This window comes from Melanerpes formicivorus, unplaced genomic scaffold (genome assembly GCF_026170545.1).
Source record: "Melanerpes formicivorus ecotype bairdi unplaced genomic scaffold, bMelFor1.0.p_v2 SCAF_3, whole genome shotgun sequence".
Taxonomy (NCBI): domain Eukaryota; kingdom Metazoa; phylum Chordata; class Aves; order Piciformes; family Picidae; genus Melanerpes; species Melanerpes formicivorus.
Genome location: NW_027142355.1, coordinates 19,839,375 through 19,863,201, shown reverse-complemented (window position 1 = coordinate 19,863,201; position 23,827 = coordinate 19,839,375). Strand labels below are relative to the sequence as shown.

At 46.1% G+C, this 23,827-nt stretch overlaps 1 protein-coding gene across 5 annotated transcripts in view; it reads right to left on the bottom strand.

Annotated features, from left to right (window-relative positions):
* Positions 1 to 23,827, bottom strand: part of FRMD4A (FERM domain containing 4A) — a 306,449-nt gene that overhangs the window by 77,719 nt on the left and 204,903 nt on the right. For all 5 annotated transcript variants that reach the window (XM_068168119.1, XM_068168108.1, XM_068168113.1 and 2 more), the window contains exons 4-5: positions 21,898 to 21,990; positions 9,066 to 9,150 (exon numbers count right to left, since the gene is read on the bottom strand). In XM_068168119.1, coding sequence (XP_068024220.1) covers positions 9,066 to 9,150; positions 21,898 to 21,990 — 178 coding nt within the window. The remainder of the gene's footprint in view (positions 1 to 9,065; positions 9,151 to 21,897; positions 21,991 to 23,827) is intronic.

Below are 23,827 nucleotides of genomic sequence, written 5' to 3'. Positions count from 1 at the left end.
AGCTCACTCCTGTGGTGGCTTTTCTGTAGAAGTTATTTAAGCTGCTGGTTTTAATATTTTACTTCTGTGCTGGGTTACACCCATCCTGGTGGAGGCAGGGGAGGGTAGGGTTGTGATAACCCTGCTTCCCCCAGGAGACAAAAGACACCTGATCCGGGTGGACTTGGCTTTCCCCTCCCAGGAGGAGGAGTCCCCTGGATCTAAGTTGGTCTGTTCCTCTCCCCTTTCCTGTCCAGCAAGACTATAAAGGGGGGCTGGAGGGGTGGAGCATGGTGGCCATCTTTCCCTTTGCTCTTGCCTTGCCTGTTTGAAAGGATCCACAGCTGCTGCTGGCTTCCTGGTTCTGCCACATGGTCAGGTCTGATCTCTCTGCTGCATCCACACTTCTCTAAAGGACTGAAATCCACATACATCGAGGGAGATATAAGGCCATCCAAATTTGGTTTTGTATATTTTCCTATTCATCCTTATTCCTTACCCTTGTAAATCCTTCCTGCTATTGCTACATATATATTTTTTGTTAAAAAGTTTACTTCTCCTACTTCCAAACCGACTCCAGATTATTTTTTGGTAGATTAAACTCCAGTTAATGCTCAAACCACCACAATATTTTGGTGCTCCAGCATGGGGTTTGAGAAATAGTATTTTATTTGAAAAGTAGTACTTTGTTTGGAAAAAAAGGATTGGAAGTAGAGATGTTAATTTTGAAGACTCTAATGTTCCAAGCTTTTGCATGGGTTTTTGGCTGGATCTTTTGGACCCATATCTATAAACTAATAGCTTATCATGTGGCTTGGTTAATGATAGAGGTGCTGCTTGACTGGATAAAAACTTTACCACTGCAGCTAGGCATGTACCTCTAAATTCTATGAATTTCACTGGCAGTGATAATTTCTCTGACATAGAGAATTTTTCTGAAGCAGCCTATGAAACTAACTGTGTAGATAAAAATGTCTGCAAGGGAAAAATGCATTATATAATGTTATGTTCTATATTTTTAAAAGTAAAACTCATAATAGCATTCACTCTAGCCATGTGGGGAGAGGGAGGTGCTAACCCATTAAGAACTCTGCAGAAAGACAATGGGCACGATACAATCCTTTGTAAACTCCGATACTCAGGGGTGTTGTGAACACTGTAAGCACTGTGTAAACAGGGGCACAAAGAGGGAGGGGTTGGGTTGAAGTGAGTGCTGCCTAGCCAAAAGGGCCACCTTGCTTTCAGCCTCAGCCCCAGACACAAGGGTTTACCCCCCCACCGGCAGTTCCCCACTTAACCCCTGATGCTCCTGCTCACATAGTTTTTTCCACACGCTGGAAAAAGATGCAAAAATCATCTCCAAACATGGATGGTGAGGAAGACATGTCAGCGGGACCTAGCACACCGCAGAACCCACCAGTGGATGAGAATGACTCAGATCAGAAGATGATAACTATTACATCTCTGCCCAGAAAGGAATTTAGATAAACTTGTCTGGATTATACATGGAAAGAGGGTGAGACAATACTAAGTTGGGCCCTGATGTTGGGATGAAGGTGTGGACACAGTAGACCTAGATAAGAGGGAGGTGAAGCTTTTAGGCTCCCTGACTTGTGAGGCTGGTTTGGACAAAGAGTTAGCAAAAGTCAATGGAACACACACTCTTTGGGCCCGGATCCTCAATGCCATAAAGAGCCAGTACTGCTCAAAAGATGACTTGCCCTGGGCCCCAGTTAGATGGACAACTATGGAACAGGGCATAGGGTATCTGAGACAGATGGCTGTTCTGGAAATAATTTATGGAGATGGCCAGCTTCCCTAAGACCCAGATGAGGTGCCCATTAGATGGTCCTTCATAAAGAAACTCACCCAGGGTGCCCCTCAAAAACATGCACACACAATAAGAGGGATGCTCCTGACTGGACAGGATGGAAGTCTTAAAACTGTCTGTGAGTGTGCTAGTGACTTGAGGAAATATGAGGACAGTGTAAATCAGAGACCCATAATCTCATCCATAGAAGCTATGACTAAAAAGCTCAAGGCCTCCACGTCTGAACTGAAAAAGGGAAGTGATACCTCTTTTTCCCCTTCCTCTTCTCCTTCACAATCGGTCCATGTTTCAGCAATCAGGAATGGGCGTTGTCCTCCTAGGACATCACCCCAAGATAATCAGGGGATGTCAAGGGGGTCTCTATGGAGGATTCTCTGTGACCATGGAGAGAACATGGACTCATGGCATGGCCAACCCACCTCTGCCCTCTGGAACAGAGTGCAGGAACTGCAAGGTGGCCACAATGGGGATAACTTGCCCAGGAGAAGGGCTGTCCTAGTTTCCTGGAGGGGTCCCTCTCACTCAAGTGACCCTTCTAGTAACACAGGACTCTGTGACAAGTGTGGGCATTGCTGCCAGCATTAGAGGTGCCCTACCTCCAGCCAGGTGGAGGCCAGGGACAACAGAGTGTACTGGGATGTCTATGTGTAATGGCCTGGCACTTCAGAAGCCCTGAAGTACCGAGCTCTGGTGGACACAGGGTCCCAACACACCTTAATACCATCGAGGTACAAAGGGGCTGAGCCTATAAGCATTCAAGGAGTCACAGGGGGCTCACAAGATTTGACTGTACTGCAGGCTGAGATAAGCCTGACCGGGAATGAGTGGGGAAAGCAAAACGTAGTGACTGGTCCAGATGCACCTTGCATTCATGGCATTGACTTTCTGCAGGAGGGATGTTTTAAGGACCCTAGGGGGCACAAGTGGGTGTTTAGGGTAGCAGCTGTAGAGACTGCAGGCAAAGAACAGCTGTCCACCATGCCCGAGCTGTCGGATGACCCCTCTGTAGTGGGCAGCCATAAGGTGCAGGATTTGAAGTTACCTATTGCCTCTCACATAGTACCTTGCAGTCAATACAGGACCAACAGAGATTATCTGCACCCCATACACCAACTGATTCGATGACTGGAGAGCCAGAAGGTGATCAGCAAGGCTCACTCCCCCTTCAACAGCCCAATATGGCCAGTGTGGAAGGCAAATGGGGAATGGAGACTGACCGTGGACTACCGTGGCCTGAATGAAGTGACTCCTCCGATCAGCGCTGCCATGCCAGACATGCTGGAGCTCCAGTACGAGCTGGAGTCGAAGGCGGCCAAGTGGTATGCCACAATTGACATTGCTAATGCCTTTTTCTCCATTCCCATTGCAGAAGAATGCCGGCCACAGTTTGCTTTCACCTGGAAAGGAGTTCAGTACCACTGGAATAGGTTGCCCCAGGGCTGGAAGCACAGCAGTACTATCTGCCATGAGATGATCCAGACTGCACTGGAGAAGGATGAAGCTCCTGAGCACCTGCAGTTCATCAATGACATCATTGTATGGGGTAAGACAGCAGAAGAGGTTTATGAGAAGGGTAAGAAGATAATAGATATCCTGTTGGAGGCTGGCTTTGCCAAAAGAGAAGCAAAGTAAAAGGGCCTTCCAGAGAGATCCATTTTCTGGGAGTTCAATGGCAAGATGGCTGTTGCCACATCCCTCAGGAGGTGGTGAATAAGGTAGCCACTATGGTGCAACCCACTAGTAAGGAAGAGACACAGTCCTCTGGGGGGCTTGTGGGCTTCTGGAAAATGCACATTCCCAGGTACAGTCAAATTGTGAAACCTTTCTTCCATGTAACGCAGAAGAAAAATGATTTTGTATGGGGACCTGAGCATCAGGTAGCATTCGACCAGATCAAACGAGAGGTGGTCCATGCTATGGCTCTGGGACCTGTTTGAACTGGACCGGAGATTAAGAATGTGCTGTACACTACAGCTGGTGAGAATGGTCCTACATGGAGCTTGTGGCAGAAAGCTCCGGGTGAAACAAGGGGCAGGCCCCTAAGTTTCTGGAGTAAGGGGTACAAAGGTTCCAAGGCCAACTACACTGCGACAGCAAAGGAAATCCTAGCTGCCTATGAGGGTATTTGGGCTGCCTCTGAGGTAATTTGGACTGAGTCCCCACTCTTTTTAGCTCCAAGGCTTCCAGTTCTGACTTGGATGTTTAAAGAGAGAGGCTCAACCCCACATCATGCCACAGATGCCACCTGGAGTAAATGGATGGCACTGATAATTCAGTGAGCTCAGATGGGGAGCTTTGAACACCCTGGCATAGTGGAAGTGATCACAACTGGCCAGAGAGTGCTGACTTTGGAATGCCACCAGAGCAGACAGTGACCCATGCTGAGGAGGCTCCCCCATATAATGATCTCTCTGATAATGAAAAGGGCTATGCTCTATTTACAGATGGGTCCTGATGGCTTGCAGGAAGCAAGCAGAGATGGAAGGCAGCTGTCTGGAGCCCAACAAGGCAAGTGGCAGAAGCAGGGGATGGAGAAGGTGAATCCAGTCAGTACGCAGAGGTAATAGCTGTCCAGCTGGCCCTGGATGTAGCAGAAAGGGAGAACTGGCCAGTGATGTACCTTCTTACTGATTCCTGGATGGTAGCCAATGCCTTGTTGGGGTGGCTGAAGGAATGGAAAAAGAATGGATGGCAGAGAAAAGGGAAGCCCGTCTGGGTCGCTGACCTGTGGCAAGACATCGCTGCCTGTCTGGACAGACTGCCAATAAAGGTACGACACATCGATGCACACATCCCCAAGAGCAGAGCCACTGAGGAACACAAGCACAACCACCAAGCAGATCTGGCTGCTAAAATCTCCCAGACTTGGACTGGGAACACAAGGGTGAGCTACTCTTAGCTCATTGGGCTCATGACACTTCTGGCCACTGAGGGAGAGATGCCACGTACTGGTGGGCTCGGGACATATCAGTGGACATCTCTATGGAGGCCGTCTCACAGGTTATCACAGAGAGACTGCCCTGAGAGAGAGACAGCCAGGACAAAGAATGACTTGCATCAAGAACTCTAATACCCCATTTTTCATGACTGGAAAAAGGGACTGTGACAGGAAAGTGAAAGTGGAACAGGGGGTGGACCATGCTGGGTTACACCAATCCTGGGGCGGGGGAGGGTTGTGAGAGCCCTGCTTCCCCCAGGGGACAAAATAGACCTGATCCAGGTGGACTTGGCTTCCCCCTCCCAGGAGGAGGAGTCCCCCAGGTCTAAGTTGGTCTGTTCCTCTCCCCCTTCCTGTCCAGAAAGACTGAAATGGGGGAGAGTGTGGAGCATGGCAGCCATCTTTCTCTTTGCTCCTGCCTTGTCTGTTTGAAAGGATCCACAGCTGCTGCTGGCCTCCTGGTTCTGCCGCATGGTTGGGCCTGATCTTCTCCCTGCTGCATTCACACCTCTCTAAGTGACTGAAATCCACATACCTCGAAGGAGATATAAGGCCATCCAAATTTGGTTTTGTATATTTTCCTATTCATCCTTATTCCTTACCCTTGTAAATCCTCCCTGCTATTGTTTATATATAGATTTTGTTAAAAAAATTACTTCTCCTACTTCCAAACCCACTCCAGATTATTTTTTGGTAGATTAAACTCCAGTTAAGGCTCAAACCACCACAACTTCATCTGGCAAGAAACAAGTCATCTAAATATAGCTCCAGCCAAGTCATGGCCACACCTCATTTACAAGCCACAGTTGCTGCGTTGGCTTGTCTCTGGCAAAATCAGAAACAAAGGGAACAAAACAGAGGATAAGATCCAGGTGTCCTTGGCTTTCACTAGTGCCAGCTTTTTAAAATAACTACTCCCTTCACCTCCTTCAAAACAACTCCTCGGGGACTGAAGAGCAGCTCTGCTACGAGCAATAAAACACACCATCTCCGGTTAAGCTGAACTGCCTGAGTCAGGCAGGCACCTGCCCTGATGATGTGTGTGTGCCAAGGAAAGCACTGGTGTGAGTTGTCAATGCAGCTGCAGTCAGGGCCAGGCTGGAGCAGCCAGGCATATCCCATAGCAAGGACCAATGTGGAGTAGAACCAGAGTGCCTGGTCTTCCTCCCATCTTGAAGCACCAAGGACATCTCATGGACAAATCAGCCTCTGCAACTAATGCCAATGTTATGGCAAGCCCATACTGTTCTCTGCCCCCAAAGATATGTGGCACAGTATAGCTCATGACTAAACACTCTTCCTCCTCTGGTCCTAGATGGGGTTACCTCAGCTGTATTGCCTTTCAAGAACAGGTGCTCATCCCTGAACAGTGCCCGGGCAACGTCTGGGATAGGGCTAGTTGGTACAGGCCAAAACCTATGCCAGAATGTGCTAGTAATTAAGAAGCCTGACTGATCAAGAGGTAGCACCCGATGCCAAGCACTGTCTCATTTGGTAGTACAAATGTGGTTTGGCCTTTCTGAGCAAAAGTGGCTCGTTCTGTGCAAAGGTTTGGGTGTGTGGGTGTGCAAGGAGGGGCAGTAGGCACCAGAAAAGTGCAGCACCCAGCGCAGAGCCAGCTGGCAGCCGCTTCATTCTTTCCCAATCTGATCAGCCCTGGCATGGGGACATTGAGGATGTGTGCCTGGAAAATCAGCTAGCATAACATTAGCACATATCACAAGTGCATAACTACACTTACATCACACACACTGTGGTCTTTCTGGGCTGCAGGGGGATCTGGCTTGAAGCTTTCCAAGGGAAGTCCAACCAGGAATGATTTGTTGGCAACAGGGAAGCTTTCAAGATTTGGGAGCATGCAACATCACCTGCTAGCTGCAGGGATGACAAGCACTGGCTGTGCTTAGACACTGAATCCCCATTTCCACCCAGATGAATCCTCCAGGCATAGGGGCTGGGTGCATGCCCTCTGGCTTACCAGAGACTTTGCACCCAACTTTCAAATTTGGTGCCTTTTTTAAATAGCACAGCATAACTTACTGTGGCTGGATGGCAAAGGGGGAAGGACCTGCATGGGAGGCTGGGAATACAGCAGGGCTATTTTTGGATAGAGATGACCATCAGCTCAAATGTGCAAAGTACTGGTTTCACGAGAGGTCAGACTAAAATAGACCAACCTAGATCTGGAGGCACTTTTTTGTCTCTCTTTTTTTTTTTTTTTTCCCTCCCCCTTTTTCTTCTTCTGAGCTGTTCTCCAAAAGAAGAACAACAGTGTAAGCTTTTCCTGGCAGTACTTCAAAAAGGAACTTTCCCCAGGAACCAAAATGTCATGCTTACTGAGCTAGTTGCGGGAGTGGGCTGACTAAGCACATCTAATTGCAGCCGTGCCCCTTTGCAAGGCACTGGAAAAAAAAAGGCATTTTCTGGCTGTTACCCTGCATTTGAAGGGATGCAAAGTTCGTCCCCTGGATTTTAGGACATGAAGATGTCAGAAAGCAAGGCTACAGATTCAGTGTAAGGTAGTTTGGTTAGCAGGTTACAAAGCAGCTGAGGGTTGTGGTGTGGTGGTACAATCACTCCCTGACTACAGCTGTCTTTTCCTACCACTTCCTCCCTGGCAGATGGAAGGTGAGTCACTGGCAATAGCCTCTGCCAGCAGAGAGGGAGGTAGAAGGGATCCTCCCAGGGAATCCCAGCTGCTGAAAACCCTTTTCCAGACCCACGCCTTGAGCCGCTCATCCAGCCCACCTGTCTGGGTCTGCATGCAGCCAGCCTCCACCCCGTGGGCTCTGGGCCCCACCTTTCCACTTGTAAAGCTGGCTTGTAGCATGGGAGAGATCAGTTTTGTAGCTCTGCTGTGGTACCCTGCCAGGAAGGTGGAGGCTATGCCAGGACACCCTTATCTCTGGCACACAGAATGCCTTGCAAAGAGCAGCTCCAGGTTAAGTGTGGCGTTTCCAATAGCCTACCAGGCAGGGTACAAAAGAACCCCAACAAACAACCAAAACAAAACCCCAAAAATATTCCCCACGCATGACTTGTTCCTGCACAAAGTGATCCTCAGTACACAGCCACAGACACCCTTCCCACCCCCCACACAGCCACACAGTCACAGTATCATAGTATCAGTCAGGGTTGGAAGGGACCACAAGGATCATCTAGTTCCAACCCCCCTGCCATGGGCAGGGACACCCCACACTAGATCAGGCTGGACAGAGCCTCATCCAGCCTGCTCTTAAACACCCCCAGGGACGGGGCCTCGACCACCTCCCTGGACAACACATTCCAGGGTTTCACCACTCTCATGGTGAAGAACCTCCTCCTCACATCCAGCCTGAATCTCCCCACCTCCAGCTTCATTCCATTCCCCCTAGTCCTATCACTACCTGAGATCCTGAGAAGTCCTTCCCCAGCCTTCCTGTAGGCCCCCTTCAGATACTGGAAGGCCACAATTAGGTCACCTCGGAGCCTTCTCTTCTGCAGACTGAACAGCCCCAACTCCTTCAGCCTGTCCTCACAGGAGAGGTGCTCCAGCCCTCTGATCATCCTCGTGGCCCTGCTCTGGACACGTTCCAGCACCTCCAGATGCCTCTTGTAACAGGGGCTCCAGAACTGGCGGCAGTACTCCAGGTGGGGTCTCTGTCCCACGAGCTCCCCGTGGCACCGACGCAGACACGTAGCCGTACGCAGCCCCATCACACTCACACACACTCACACAGACTCTCAGCTGCAGTCCCACGCGTGTGCAGTTCCACACCCCTCACACATTCAGGCACCACGCCTAGCCCCACTGCCGCACTCTGCCTCTCTCAGGCTTCCCCTGCACGCTGTTTCCCGCACAGAGCACTCCCAGACACGCACTCACTCCCTCACACACCCCGCTCCGAGGCTCCGGCTCCTTTACCCAGACGCCCACAAGGTGGCGCCCGCCCCGCAGCTCGCGCGGCCACTGGCGCCCTCTGCAGGTGGGAAGTGCTAACACCAGCCGCTCAACCCAGGGCGGGCCCCGCCGCCTCCGCCGCCCCTGGTTTTTCAACACAAACCCAGACATTTCCTTCTAAATACAAGCCAGTTTATCATTTTAGCAGCTGCGGATTTCCTTCTGTCAACCATAACAGATACTTGAAGGGGTGTTTTACTTCAGAAACTCTCTCCGATAGGGAGGCTGGCCAGGGTAATTAGGGGCTGAGGGTCGGAGGAGGAAACAGAGATTGTATCTCAAAGTCATGGAGTGAACAACGTCAGTTTTGGGTCGGCGATGCAGACCCTGGAATCTCAGCCCAGACCAGTGCCACTCAGAGCTCCCCAAACCCTTACCTTATAGATGCAGGACTTGGCATTCAAGAAAAACAGCTCAATGGTGGCATTGTCCTTTAGATAGGAGATGCTTTCAATGTAGAATCTGAAGGGAAAGCAAGAAAAGTGAGACACAAGAGGAAACTAGGGCAAAACGTGAAAGTGCACTCATTACGTGAAGAATGTGGCCAGAGGAGTCATGATGAGTGTACAAAAAATAAAGTTTCTTTGCTTATGGCAGACTGGGGTGGTGCAAATGGCTTGTGCATGCTCCACGACATGATCAGTCACAACTACCCCAGCCATACCAAAGGCAATGGATCATCAAGTGGATGATTGTCGAAATAATCTTTTGTTTTGTTTTAAAACTTCAACTAATCCTTTACTCTGCCAGTAAAATTTGCTTTCTCCATCACATTTTGGTGTATCTTCTTCACTTACAACCCTAACCTGCCTGTGACTGTAATAACAGAGAAAGCCTGCTTAGGTTTAGGGAATGATTAAAGTGAAGTTTGCATTTACTTTGTGTTTTAAATCCGGGAAAAAGAAAACAAGAAAGAAAACATCTGCTTGTTCACCCTGTTTTACAGTCATCTTTAAGTTTCAGTACAGTGGCAGCAATGTTTCTTACATAAATTCCAGTACTATCGTGCCTTGTCAGAGGCAATTAGAATAACAAAAGTGCCAGGGAAATGCTGCCTGCATCAGAAACTTTAAAAAAGAGATACCTTAGAAATTTGGGTTAAAATCCAGAAACCTTACTCCCTGACCCTACTGTCTGGGAGTGGAGCTGTGAGACCATTTGATACTCTTGGGGCTTCACACAAACATTGGAGGGTTTGTCTGTGTTGAGGTATTTGCAGAATTGAGGGCATTAAATGTAACCTTCTTAGGGACAAAGGTAAAATTTTTGTTGTGCTCCTAAGTGTCTTCTCAAGACTCTTCAAAAGAGTTTATTTCCTGACAGATACCAACTACTTACTTACTAAAGTGAAATATTTTGAGCTCTTGTTCATCTGCTTAAGTGGTCTTGTTATTATCCCTCCTTTTTTTCACTCCTGAAGAGTTCAAATGAGAAATAAAAATAAAACCCAAATAAACCCCCCACATATTTGAATGTAGGGATCAAGAAGCACAAAATTTAAACATTTTTTTCTTCTTTTTCCCACCACTCCCTCCTGTTTTCCAGTGGGTTTCACCTCCTTGAATTTCTCTCTCTCTCATTTATTTTTTTTCCCTCAAATAAAAATACACTTGCCTTTAAAAATGCAAAAATATATGACATTAAAGAAGGCACCTTCTTACTAGATTTGCTCTCTGAGTTAGTGCAGTTGCATTTCCATCTGATGAATTCATGGAGAAAAATGATAAATTTATGCATTTGATGATTCTTGAAGGAACTCCTCTGCTCATGACCGTTGTGATGGTAGGATCTTTAATTCCAGGGCCAGAAGAAAATGGGAACATTTATTCAGTTTTTGAATCTTGGTGAAGGTTAGCCAGAATGCTTTTTGGTTTCATCCGATCAGATGAAACCATCCTCATTGTCACTAGAGGGCAATATTGCATTTCCTAAGGCTGCAAAGATCTTTCCTAAGGCTTTTCACAAGGACGCATACTCAAATAATTTTCTGTACAAAACTGAGTATCTGAGAGCACACAGCCTGCACATGATACTTCATCTTCACAAAGAAAACCAAATTCTCAAGCAATCTCCAGGATGGAGAGTGTGCTGGGAAGCTACTGGCTCTCACACATGCACCCAGACTAATGCAAAATGTGCATCAGAAAACTGGTGTTACTTAAAAGAAAACAGATTTGCAGAGAACTCTTGTGGGATTTTCTATGTGGCAAGCTCAGAAAACCCAAACTGAAGCCGACTCCCCTGAATTTACAGCTGATGCTGCAACAACAGAAAGGGGAGGGAAAGACACCTATTTTGCACTGGTGGTGAGTCTGTCAGCCCCCCTCCTGTTACCACTTTTTCTAAATACAGTGAAGGAATCTGCACTTTACAATGACCAATTGCAGTGACTTAGAGAGGCAGGAAAAGGCATCCATCTGCTAAGGCAATGAACCAACTCTGGGGTAAATTCCTGACTTGGACACCGGTTTCCTACATGACCTTCAGAAAAACATTTAGCTGCTTGGAGCTGTTTTGTTTAGAAAATACTCCTCCATCCTCTGCGCCCCTCTGCCTGGTTTGCCCGTTAGGTTTATAAACCCTTTCTTACAGCATGTTTTCATCAATTTTAAGGGGCAGGTCTCAGATTTCTGTTGAGGACTCCCCTGAGAGCAGCATTCCTCCATGTTGTGTGAAGCTGATATATCCAGGAAATACTGGATGGGTTGGACAGAGAAACAGGCAGTACAATGTGTCCAACAGTTCAGCTTCACTACCTACATCTCTTGCCGTACAACCAACAAAGAGCTTTGCCTCAAGCAGCTCCTGCAAGAGGATCCTTGATAGTCAGCAACTGTTGCTGTGAAAAATTAGGTGCCTGCAAGACGACTTTGTAGAAACCAAATAAGTAATTTTTTTAATTTTTAGAAGATATGCCAGTGTTATTCATCTGCTTCTGCATTCCTCATGCCTCCCCACCCCCAGTAGCTTATAATTAATCAAGTACATTTTCTAAGCATTAATTAAATAGACCAGTGAATACTATGCTGGGTAATGAACATAAAGTGCATATTCTGACTACTCCCTCTCAGCAGCAGGAAAATAATAATGAGTACTGCAGAGGTACCTTGGAAGACTTCAGAAGCTGCTGCATCTGAAACGTTTAAGGCTTTTTAGTTGTGAGGCCCTGTCTCATACTGATCAGATTGCTCTCTATTAAGCATTGGTTAACTGACAACTTGCTCTGAGACAGTTTAAGCCCTCTCATGCTGTGATGAATAACAATTCCCATCGTATCCAACCAAGCACAGATGCCTGTGAGAAGTAGCTGTGGAAATTCCTGATCCTTAGGTGATGGGAAACTGGCACTACTGTACTTTCTCCTTTGCATGGCACACTTGCTCGCCTCAGACTTGCAGAAGGGAGAAATGCCTGGCTGGGACCTGGTTCTTCAGCAGATGGAGAGTCAGTCCCTTGGCTGCATCTGCTAGCTTCATATGTGAACCCAGTTGCGAGTGTGCATATGGGCAAAAGTCAGCAGTTTTGGGAAGGTGCTTATTCACTTGTGCTTTGTCCTTTCAGTGGGGATAGGAGGCCTCAAGACTATCCGAGAAATGGCCTCCAAAAGCACCTGAGCTGGTGGTGTGCATGTGTGAACAGTGAGAGATGAAATGAATGACAGAAACATTCAGGTTGGAAAGACCCTCAGGATCACCAAGTCCAACCTATAACCCTACTCTACACCCCTAAACCATATCCCCAAGCACCACATCCAAACAACCTTTAAACACATTCAGGGTTGGTGACTCAACCACATCCCTGGGCAGCCCATTCCAATGCCTGACCACTCTTTATGTGGTGCATTCAATTTCCACACAGTGAAAAGAAATTTTCAAATAAAAAACATTTAGCATGGCCTTTAGTATACAGCCCTGGACACATCCTGTCAGCCTGAACTTGGCCATCTATCACATAGCAGGGACCGGGCTCTGAGCAGTCAAGTTCCTGACTGTGGAAATAATGCTGTCCTAGCACTGGACAACACAAGCCCCTGTGTTTATTTCCAAGTAGAAGCTGACGACCAGTAAAAATACTTCACTGTGCTCTTTTTGTCTTACTTCAGGTATAGAGCTATCCTGGGGCAGTGATTTCACCCTACTTGTGTTGTTTGACTCTGGTGGGAACTGGTTGGTTCAAAAGGCTTTTATCCAACAACAAAAGCATTTTTTTCATCAGAGAGAAACACTCCAAAATTCCCATTCTGGTGTCATGGTGTTTTTCTTTGAATAAAATTAAAAGAAAATATTGAAAGGGCTTTGGAAGATCCTCAAAAATAGTTCAGCACTTGGCTTCAGTAAGTAACAGCATCTTCTTGAGGAGTGCCTCTACCAGAAAAAAAACCAAGAAATTGAAACTGGAGGCTTGAGCAGCACAAAGGGTCCCTCTGCCATCTGGAGAGCCAGGGCATAGCAAAGCACTCTCTTGTTACTGTCCTATCAAGCCCCACTCCTCAGGAGTCTTGTTTCTAGAGGAAGGCAGTAGTGGGGTGGCCACAGAGGCACAGAAGGCAGCTGGGAAAAGGCCATGCCAATGTGTGTGGCTCTGGTGTGTTGGTACAGTGCTGTGTGAAATGGTCAGTCAGAGCAGAGATGAGCAGTGCCAGGCAGTGATTGGGACACCAAGGATTTTCATTTCCCCAGTATTTCCTCCTGCCCTAGGTGGAAAATCCAGATGCAAGATAAAAGGATTGAGATGGGCAGAGGTGTCTTGCGTGTCCTTCCCAGATGGTTGACTCCATTCTGGTTAGGATTCAGGGCAGAGATGTCAGTAGACCTCAGTGGCTCTGTCGATGGTCTGACTCTAATTTCATTATTACAAAGCACTGGATAAAGGAGAATACCCCTTTTCTGCCTCATCCATCCTGGGGTCTGGCTCATTATCCCTCACCATGTCATTCAAAACCTCAGAGGATAATGTGAAAAATATGGGGCCATTTGCTAACCAGGAGAAGAAAAATCACATGCATCGGTTTAATGGACTTAAATGCAGATGTCATTATGTCCAGTGTCTCATGCTAAATGAGTATTCTGAGCAGCTCAGTCTGCAGAGCTCCTTTTATGTTCCAACCTGCTAATAGTCATGGGTGTGCACTTTTATGTGCTGACACTTAAAGCAGACAATGGTCATGCTAAATAGTTGGACTGTTAAGTAATCACCCAGGAATGGAAGTCAGCTAAAAAGCTCCATTTGCCTCCCCTTCTGCATTCATTTTGATTCTGATCCCATGTCCTGACCTCTTCTCTAGTGCCATGTTCAGGCCTCTTTCACCCAGCACCTGGGACTGGTATGCAGAGGACCTCTGTCAACTTTTACCTCATTGCAAGGAAACCATGAAACTGGAGGTGACTGATCTCAGGAACAGAGGGAATTGCAGCTAACAAAAAATGCTGTGGATGTTGAACCTGAGGCTGTTCCTTTCTGTTTCCTACCAGCTGTACTTCACTCTGAAGCTCTTTGCACTTTCACCCACCACCCATTCATTTTTCCCCAGTGGTTGCAAGAGGTTGGCCCATTGAACTCCTAGAAAACCTTGTGCTTTGGGGACTTGTGCTCATTCCTATGCCTTATCTTCTCCGTGTACAAAACTCTAAGGGATCTGCTTTGGAATATGCACACACCAGCTCTCTTCCTCTGCTCCAGGCTGTACACCTGGGAGTCTTTTCAAACCACAAAATGCTTCAATATCATCATACAAAGGGGAAGGAATCAAGATGATAATGCAGGCACATTCCTCTCTGATGTTTGATTACACCGTCAAGCCTCACCAGGAAAGGCACTGACCTCAGTACTATGGACCCTTTGTGATCATACCTGGTGGGGAACCAGGCCTGACCAAGCCATCAACCAGTGCCATATATTCAGCAAATCACACCACAGCTGAAGTGTCCTGTGGAGCTTGACTTGCAAGAGAAGTACATCTTTGTACAAAAAAGGCTTGTTGCAGCTCTTCTTGACTTTGAGTGGCATCTGTTCAAGGTGCAGGGTGAGAACAGTGGCTGGATCACAGAAACATGCTATCTTCCTACCCTCCTCTTCCTCAGTCACAAGGGCAATTTCCCCACACCCTCCTGAGAGCCACCCCAGCTCATTATTGCTCTTTGATCCTTAGCCAGAGTGACATCTTGGCTATTAGAGGTAACTTGCTGAGTGCACTGTCTTGCATAACACCACCCCTCAGTATTTGTAGATCTGAAGATCTTGGACCATCTGAGGAACAGACATCCCTTCAGCCAATCCACCGTGTTGTCAGCAGCACACAAATCGGCCGTGAAATCTGGCATGGGGTTTACTCACTCCCTCTACCTCCTTTGTTCAGTAGTACCACAGTAATGGGACCTCTGATAGCAGACCTTTCTGCTTGCTTCACTCGTGACAGCAAATCACACCCACTGGTGTAAGGTAGATATGCACAAATTGCAACGAAAATGGCAACAATGTCTGCATGACTTTGACCCAGTCAGAGAATCTGTGTGTAGGCACTGACATAGCTGTTGCTGCTTGATCCAAATTAGGTACAATTCTTACACTGACAGCATCCATTATTTCTGTATGGTACCTATCATCCTGTCTAAATGCTTCCCAAAATTAGACAAGACAATGCTGCCAGCATCAACACATTCAAAATGTGGCTCAAATCAACAAATTTTTTAAATGCTGCTTTTTTATTTCCCTCTCGGGTAGCTGATTGGAAAGGAAAAACAACTTATCCCCTTCTCCAAACACAGCTCACTTAAACAAATATATTCTCAGTTAAGCAGAAAACAGAAATGATGTTATGGGACTCAAGAGTCAGACTGCTATTAAGATGTGTGTGTAATGGATGGCTTAGCTCAGAGCTGTGTGCTAAGTAGCAGAGCCCCATTAGTTCCCTTCCTCAAGCAAAGGTCAGTTTTCACACAAGTAAATCTTCTGACTGGACAGAAGTTTCTCATCTCTCTAAAGAGACTCTGAGGAGAAAAGCCTCCCCACAGGCAATTTATTACACTTTCCCCCGGGGTGAACAGAGTAGGGGGCCACCCTGAGAAGACTGCAATAAATTGTCTGCAGGGAGCCTTGTCTTCCAGCACAAACATGGTGTGAGTGGCTATATTTATACACTGAGGCTGGCTGGGAGGAGGGTTTGCAGGGCTGCTGGATTTTGAGATACCCCTGCTTCACGTACACACAGCTGATGAGCACCAACCAGCAAAACACATGCTGTACAAAGAGACCTGGCTTATGGCACAGCTTTACCAGACCAGAGCAACTCATGGGAACCCCTCAAAGAAATTTGGTTGGACTGGGTTGATTATGTAGGTTTGATATCCTGATTTTTTGCTATTGTTTCTACAGCATCCCAGCAGTGGATGGAGCTGTAGAGGTATATTGTGAGCAGGAGATAGCTCTTTGTCTCCACTTGTATGTGACAACTGCCTGCAAGCTTGGTGCGAGGATTCACCAGTTCAATGGTGCTAGGGAGAGCAGATGAGGGAGGCAGCAGTGCTGAAAGGTAGCTCAGAGTAGAGATGACTAGCCAGGAGGATGAGGACAGAGCACCTGAAGTATCTCAGAGCAGTTCCCTGAACTCTTCTGGGATGAACAAGCTCCTTGCCAAAGCCATGTCTGTCACTGCCCCTTGCATCTCCCCTTGCAGATGGGCCAGCAGATGCCCAGGGAAAAGCAGAGGATCAGAGCAATTTGTGTGTGTATGATTTTTTCCCCAGCACCTTCTCCTGCATGCTAGCAGGTAGAGATGAAGTATTTCCATAAGTTGGAGTAAGCTCTGCCATTTCTCTCCCTCTCTCCTGGCTGCAAAATGGATGTATTTGATAATCTTCTTGGGTATCTTTCTGCAGTACCTGTAAACCTTTGTCTCATATTATAGGGCAGAGACAGGGCTGATCCTTCATCCTCTTCAGAGAGGAGAAACAGGAGCTGGTGGTTCCTCATTCCCTGTCTGAAGCAAAGCAACGGAACACCACATACTCCCCTCTGGAGGGGAGAGCTGTGGATGGAGAAGCAGCCCATTATGTGCGAGACAAATAAATTGCTCTGGCTAATTTACTGTGGCTCTATTCCACTATTTCTCGTGCAGCAGGTTGCTGTCATCACCACCCCTAATCTAATTCCTCTGAGAGAAGGAAGCCAAGTGGAAGTGAATCACACACACAGCCATGGTGTGCTGGGATTGCCACGTGTGTTGGGGAAGATGGGAGCAGGGTGCCCTCAATCTGTGGCCCATGCATGTCTTCTGGCTACAGTGGGAGGCAGCCACACATTTCAGTGACGAATTGTAAGGTCCATCTAGTGCTATGAGCAATCTGTAATAGCAACCACTGTCTCCCTTTCAGGATCAGCTGTTTCTAAATGGTTTCCTGCTTCTTTTATTTTTGACATCAGTCTTGGAATACAGGTTTAAATACTGGCTACAAAGGAGGTCTGGAAAACTAAAATAGCATAAGGCCTCATTAGCAGCTGAAATATGGTCCAAGGTAGTTGGTAAAATCTTATAGATGGGAAATGCTTCTTCAAACCTGGCTGTGCCAGCCCTGTTTGGAATAATATTCTGAATTTGTAGGCTGCCCTTGATGTACACAGAGGGGATTAATCAGGTGAGAAGCAGCAGCTACAATGTGGATGACTACATCTGAGTAGGGGTCTGAGATCAGTCAAGAAACACAGGTACTTTAGATTGCAGCTTACAGAACTTCCAAAGCAGTCATCTGAAATATGTCAGATGAATTTTTCCTGAAAAGTGCCTATTTCTTTCCAGTGGTTATACAGGGAAGCTGCACTAATTAACCCTGACACCTCAAGTTTGGCATGGTGAGTCCCATCTCAGACATCTGTCCCACCTGCCTTTGACCTGGACCACCGTCAGTGCACACAGAGCTAAATTCCTTCAGCTTAAAGGAAGCAGTGAGCTTTACACTGCGTTTCAGAGCTGGTCTCTTATTTAAGGGCATTTTGTTCTGTAGTAACTGGTAACCTGGCAAAATATCTGGCCTCAACATCGAGAGTCCTGAGCCCCCATGGCTCCCATGCTTGCTGACTTCAGCCTAGCCAGTACATATGAACACATGCCAGACAAGCATTCCTTTATGGGAATACTGCTGGGCCATAGATACAAATTCTGCCCCACAATGTATTTGAGCAATTGAGGATTTATTTCACATTTTTTTCCAAATGAGAGACGTTCTGATTCAGCGTGACAACTTCTACAGTGACTTGTCTCTGGTTAGCTGGTGGAGCTACCCTGGGAACACATACATTCATTCCTGGGAAAAGATCCCCCAGTGAAGTCAATTCTGTTTGCTGAGCTTGTTCATATAAGCTAACAGCATGACAAACACCCAGAAGATAAAGAGCTCAGACCCATGCTGGTGGTTCCCTAGCTGAGGATTGCTAGTCCCACAAGGCTATTGTTTGAGGATAAGAATTCACTGCAAAGCCTGGCCAACTTTCCATGAACAAACAGCATATCTATGCTCTGGTTCTCTGTCAACCCAAAGATTTACACAAAGGGAGTAACTTTGCTTTCCTTCTCCTGTCTGAGTCAAAGCAAAATGTTTCTTTCTCTGCCAAAATTACAACCACTTTCATCTGAACCTCTGCTAGCTCTGTTTTCTGCTGTCCTCCTTGCTGCCTGTGTCTCCACACTCTACTTAGGTTTCTCTGTCCTTTGCCATGCAGCTCACATTGGTTTTGAGGTGCAATTTCACTATCCTCTTCTGATCTCAATACACCTCTGTAAAATCAGCTAGTCAAGCAATCTCTCCTTCTTTCACCCTTGTCTCCTGGACTTTAGCTGTGACTTTGATCTGACTTGGTTTGTCTGCACTATAAACCCTCTGAGGCAGGAAATGACTTTCACCAATAACCAAGTGGCCAGGGCTTTAGAAAGCCACCCGGGGAAGCTAATTCTAGGATGAGAACAAATATGGCTTCCAGTCTGTTGCCAGAGGTCCCACCTCCCCTGCAAGACACGTGACACTGGCTTTTGCTTTCATGTATGGCTTTAAAGCTATAGAAACAGACATTAGCAGTCTCATGAAATAATATTGCATGATAGCCATGGGGCAGTTCACAGCTGCCTAAGCAGTTCTGATTGCTTCCTAGATTCCTGTGTTGCTTTCGGTGGAAAGCTTCCAGAGGAGTGCTAGATGACAACCTGAAGACAGAGAGGCTTTGGTTATCTGTTCAAGTGTACAAGGCCAGAAGCAACTTCATCTGAACTAATGCTAAGAACAGCCTTATAAAATCCTCCTTCTTTCACACAGTGCTGTGAAAGTTTTAGTCTTTGATTACAGAAGAAAGTAAAGAGACTGGACATCAATGTTCAACAATGTCAAACATGTAGGAAATGTGTGTCAAAAGATGGAGCTTCAACAATACTACAGAGATTTAAATAAGGGAGGAGAATTTCATGTTGCAAAGCTCAGGAAATTTCCTATTTTCAGTTCTTCCAAGATGCCTTTGCTTAAAAGCTTCCTTTAAATGTACTTTTAGAGTGATCTAAAATCTACAACAATCTTTAGCTGGCATGCTGCCCATCAACATTGCTTCAGGCATGTTAAGGGTAAAAACAAATTCCATGGTCACATAAAAGGTGAAAATAGTTCCTCTGTAGCTTCTTCTCTTTAAAAACAACCATTTACTCTTCTTGCCTGAAGCTTCATGCCTTCAATAGTTACCCAGTGTGGTTAAATTGTGTATTGCTTCAACTGGAGGGAAAACCCCCACATGATTACTAAATCCTGATAGAGTAAACAGATTTCCCTGCAATGAACATCTGGCACATCCAGTTACTTGCGTTACTATCTCCCCAATTAGGACTTCCAGCATCACCCTAAGCTTTTTCAGCTGCAGTGCTTGGGAGAGGTAATGCAAGAGAGGCATCTGCAAACATAAGCAAGGCTTTACCAATGATGCAGTAGATGTCATGGGCACACAGTCCCTTAATTAAAGTGTTTGTAATTAGGCACAGTACAATGTCAGTTATCTCTGCTTTCCATCTAACGGAAGCAGGGGAGAGGGAATGTTCTGTTTATAGTATGGATGGCTCTGCAAGCTGCTGTGCACCCCCAAGATTATCAAAATAAAACCCCATTTATTTGTGAGTTTCTTCACAACCATTCTTTCAGCCCTTGCTTTAGTTCCCACAGCAGAGCTGAGACCCCTGGTAACAGACATGTGGGGGCCTTTCCAACTTCAGCCAGCTGGTTGGAGTCGATGTCTTCTCCAATTGCCTTCTGCTCATATCAGATTTGGGGATGGACATGGGAACTCTTTAAGTGCTGGGAAACTTCTTCAACTTCTTGCCAGCATCTGACATCCACAGAGGAAGAAATCCAGTAGAAAAGCCATGGTAAATTAATTCCCATTCCTAACTCTTTGAGGCACCTGGCTTTTGAGTCCCCTTCAAATTGTAACTCAGTGTGACAATCCATTCATTACCACCACAAAACCCAGTACAAGCCATGGTAGGTTTGGTTTTCATACACTCACTCACAGATACTGAACAATGGCTTTTCCTCTATGGATTTCCCTTATGGATTACGATTCTAGAACAGGAGAGGTCAATTATTTACTAACTGTTTTATGGATCCATAGTCCTTGGCTAAGATCCTGCTAGAATGACTTGTCTCCACTGTGCTGCCAACTTCCATAAAACAATGCAGATGGCAATGGTTATGCTTACTGAGTGGTCTTTGAAATGAATATGAGAGTGGCTCAGTAGCACTGACTTTCACAAAATTAGCAGTTCCACTGCTAAAATCTACACTCAACCCTTGCTCAGTCAGAGATTTCCTTGCTTTCTGTGGGATCCCTGCTTTAGCACAGACTCCTTAATATGGCCCATAGGCCAAATGATTGATAACCGGGCTGCTGTGTTTATTATGAGTTTGGTTGATAAGTTTTGTGGCCTTCTCGTTAAAAAAGTCTAACACTTTTGCAGGAGCACCAACCATTTTGTGTAGTTCTAAGTGCAGGTGACTCTAAATCATATACACTGGAAATGTTCAGCTCTGGATCTACCCATGTGGTCTGGGGCACCCAAAATGTAGACTAAGCTCTTCTTTTGGGAGAGAAAGCAGGCCTGTTCTGGAGTCATGGGGCTTTGTGCAGTTTTGATGTGTCCTAAGATATTCCCACCACTAAATATAGGGACATCACAGAACAAAGAGCCCCTTCTCTTGAGAAGCCTCCCTTGTAATTGAAGTTAAATGAATGACAATCACTATGTGGGGGAAAAAAGCTTCACTTGGGGGAGGAAACTCAAAAGTAGGTCTTCATTTTTATGTGGGTACTATGACATGAAGGAGAGTGATGTCAGATGTAATATAACACTGAAGTGGAAAGGCTAACAGAAAAAGACACAGTAACACTGCACCGGCTAGTTGTAGACATGAGCTATCCATTAAAAGTAAGTCAAAACCCTCAACCTAATTTTGTACATATGGCATCCAACCCCCCAAACTCTCTCTGGATGTTTTAAAGCTGCAAGATCAAATTTTTCTTCTCAGAATATGTCTCCCTTGGAAGCAAAGATGCTGTGTATACAAGAGCACTGCCATCTTCTGTCAGCTTCAAAACACTAACAGCTCCTTGCAAAATTCCCACACGAAGAGCAATTCTCCCAAGCTGGCATAACCTTTGTTAAATCCCTCCTAGACTGGTCCAGTCCAGAAATGCCATTTGCTGGTTTTGGGTGATTCATTAGACCATTATGTGGTTGAATCCAGAAGGCAAAGAGGGCACAGCTAAACAGGGATTGATTTGGTCCCTGACATAATGCATATCCTGGGCACAATCCAATGGAAATGGAAGGCTCACCAGCAAGAAAGCTCCAGGTGGCTGGCTCAGGTTGGTTATTCTGGCAGAAAGAGGACTTTGTTCTGCAGCCAGAACAAAGGAGTTCAAAACCCACCAATAAAAATTTAAAGATTTTAACATCTGATCTTGTCCTCATACAAGGTTTCTCTGTGGGCAGCTGTGGGTGTTAGTGTGATTACTACTTATTTACACTTGGGCAAGATGAATTTTCAAAGGTAAAGAGCTCAAAAGAAACCTCTGTAAAAGTTTTTGTTTGTCTACAGGTGTTCCTACAGTGGGAGAAACCAACAATCTCAGTTCTTGGCCACTACAGAAGCTGTATCCCATGGGAAGGCCTTGCCGTCATGCACTTACCTGACACAGAAGTACAAAATGACCGGTCCTGACTTCTTGGGGAAGTCATGTTCCAGCACTCGGCGGTCCAGCTGAAGCCAGTTCAGGTGTCCCCTGCCAAGAGAAGAGACAGTTTTGAGCCTGGCACCAAAGAGGCTTCTTACTACTCATGGCAATGAGGTCTGAAGTGTTTCAAAAGATGAACTGAAGCTCGTGCTATTTGCCCTCAGCTATTGCATGGTATTTGAAAGCCACACAATAAATGTTTGAAGAGCAATGTTTCAGTCTGGGAATCGAACTGCTAAAGTTCAATCTGTCAGGGTGAAAGCTGGCAGCACCGAGCAGACAGGACAGCCCAAAATGTTATGAGCTTCACCTTTTTATTACAAACCCCTGGAGCAGTCATATCATTAAAAGTCTGTCAAGATTTTCATTAGAAGTCCTCATTGTTAAGAGTTTCCACAACACCTGCAATATTTCACTCAAGGCTAAACCTGACTCTGCAGCCTCAGACAGTTTATTTACCACCCACAGGCCTGCAATAACCTCTCTAGGTTTGCCTAGCCTTCGTTTTTCTTCCTTCAGAGAGCTCCTGAAAAACAGCTGCTCCATGAAGCGTTCCAGTTCCAATTACCACATGCTGCTTTTCTTTAGCCTGGATGGTACCTATCTCTGCTATTTTCTCCCATAATTTATCCATTTGTGCCTTGCTGCTGGAAGCTTTCCTGGGCAGAAGAAGCTCTGTTCTTTGTCACATTCCCCACATTGTCGAGTGCTGTGTATGTGAGAGAGGTATTTTATAAATACCATTATTTGTATTACTGGGGCATCTCACTCCCCAGCTGAGATAAAGGCCCTGTTAAATTAGGCACTGTGGAAACACCATAGGGTAAAATTCAGGACCTACTGAATTCAGCAGGAATTTTGCTATTGCCTTTAGTAATGCTAGGGCTGCATCCTGTGAACATTTTGCTGTTGATTTCAGTCAGACCAGATTTCACCCAGAAGAAGAGGCAGCCCTTGCCTTCAGCACTCTGCTGTCTAGACGAGCAAGAGGAGAGAGAGAATGTAAGTCTTTTGGGGGAGACTCTTGCAGCAAATAAAACAGGAAATGGAATTCAGATGTCCTGAGATCTATTCCAGTGCCTATTTTCTAGCTTATGCTAATCCTCAATAACAGCTCTTCATTCCACTGAAAATGAAAAGGGAAATAAAAAGAAAAAAAAAAGGCTTGTTTAAAAAAAAAGTGTCAAAAGTATCAAATTCACTTCTAGAATTCCCACAAGCCTTCACAATATACCCTGTCAGCAAACACACTCAGCTTTCACAGGGGTCTGCCTGTTTCCCCTTAGCATCATGTGTGCTTTGGGCAACTGAGAAGCCCCTTTAGAATGTAAGCATCACCTCTACAGCAGTTTAACTGGGTTTGTAGCTCACTCACCCCATCTTTTCTAGAAAAATAAATAAAGGGCAAAATTTCAGGAGGCTTTGAATCACCTGAGTTCAGTTTGAATTTCTGCACAGCTGCCCTGGGTTATTTAGATGTAGAAAAGCATGGGCTCCTCTGGGACCTTCAAGCCCAGGCAGCTGCAGGCTGCCTTAGAGACCGGCTGGGATATTGTGTGTGCTCACCTCAGCACAGTGTGCTGCTTTGCTCTAAGGGATTCAAAATTACTTGTGAGCACCACTCCTCGCTGCACTGTGCTCAGGACCAGACATTTATTAAGAGGCTAACTCACCTCAAATTTTGCCATATAGAAGTCAGACATTCAGCTTAAGCAGCCTTTGCATTTATTTTGCAAGAATCTCAACTAGATGTAAGTGACATGTGGAGCTGGGGACATTTCAAACTCATCCTGGACATCTTTTAGTGTACAAAAAGGATCAAACCCTTTTTTGTCCCCTTCTCCAGATATCTATGTGTTTTCTCTCCAAAATATTTCAACTTTTC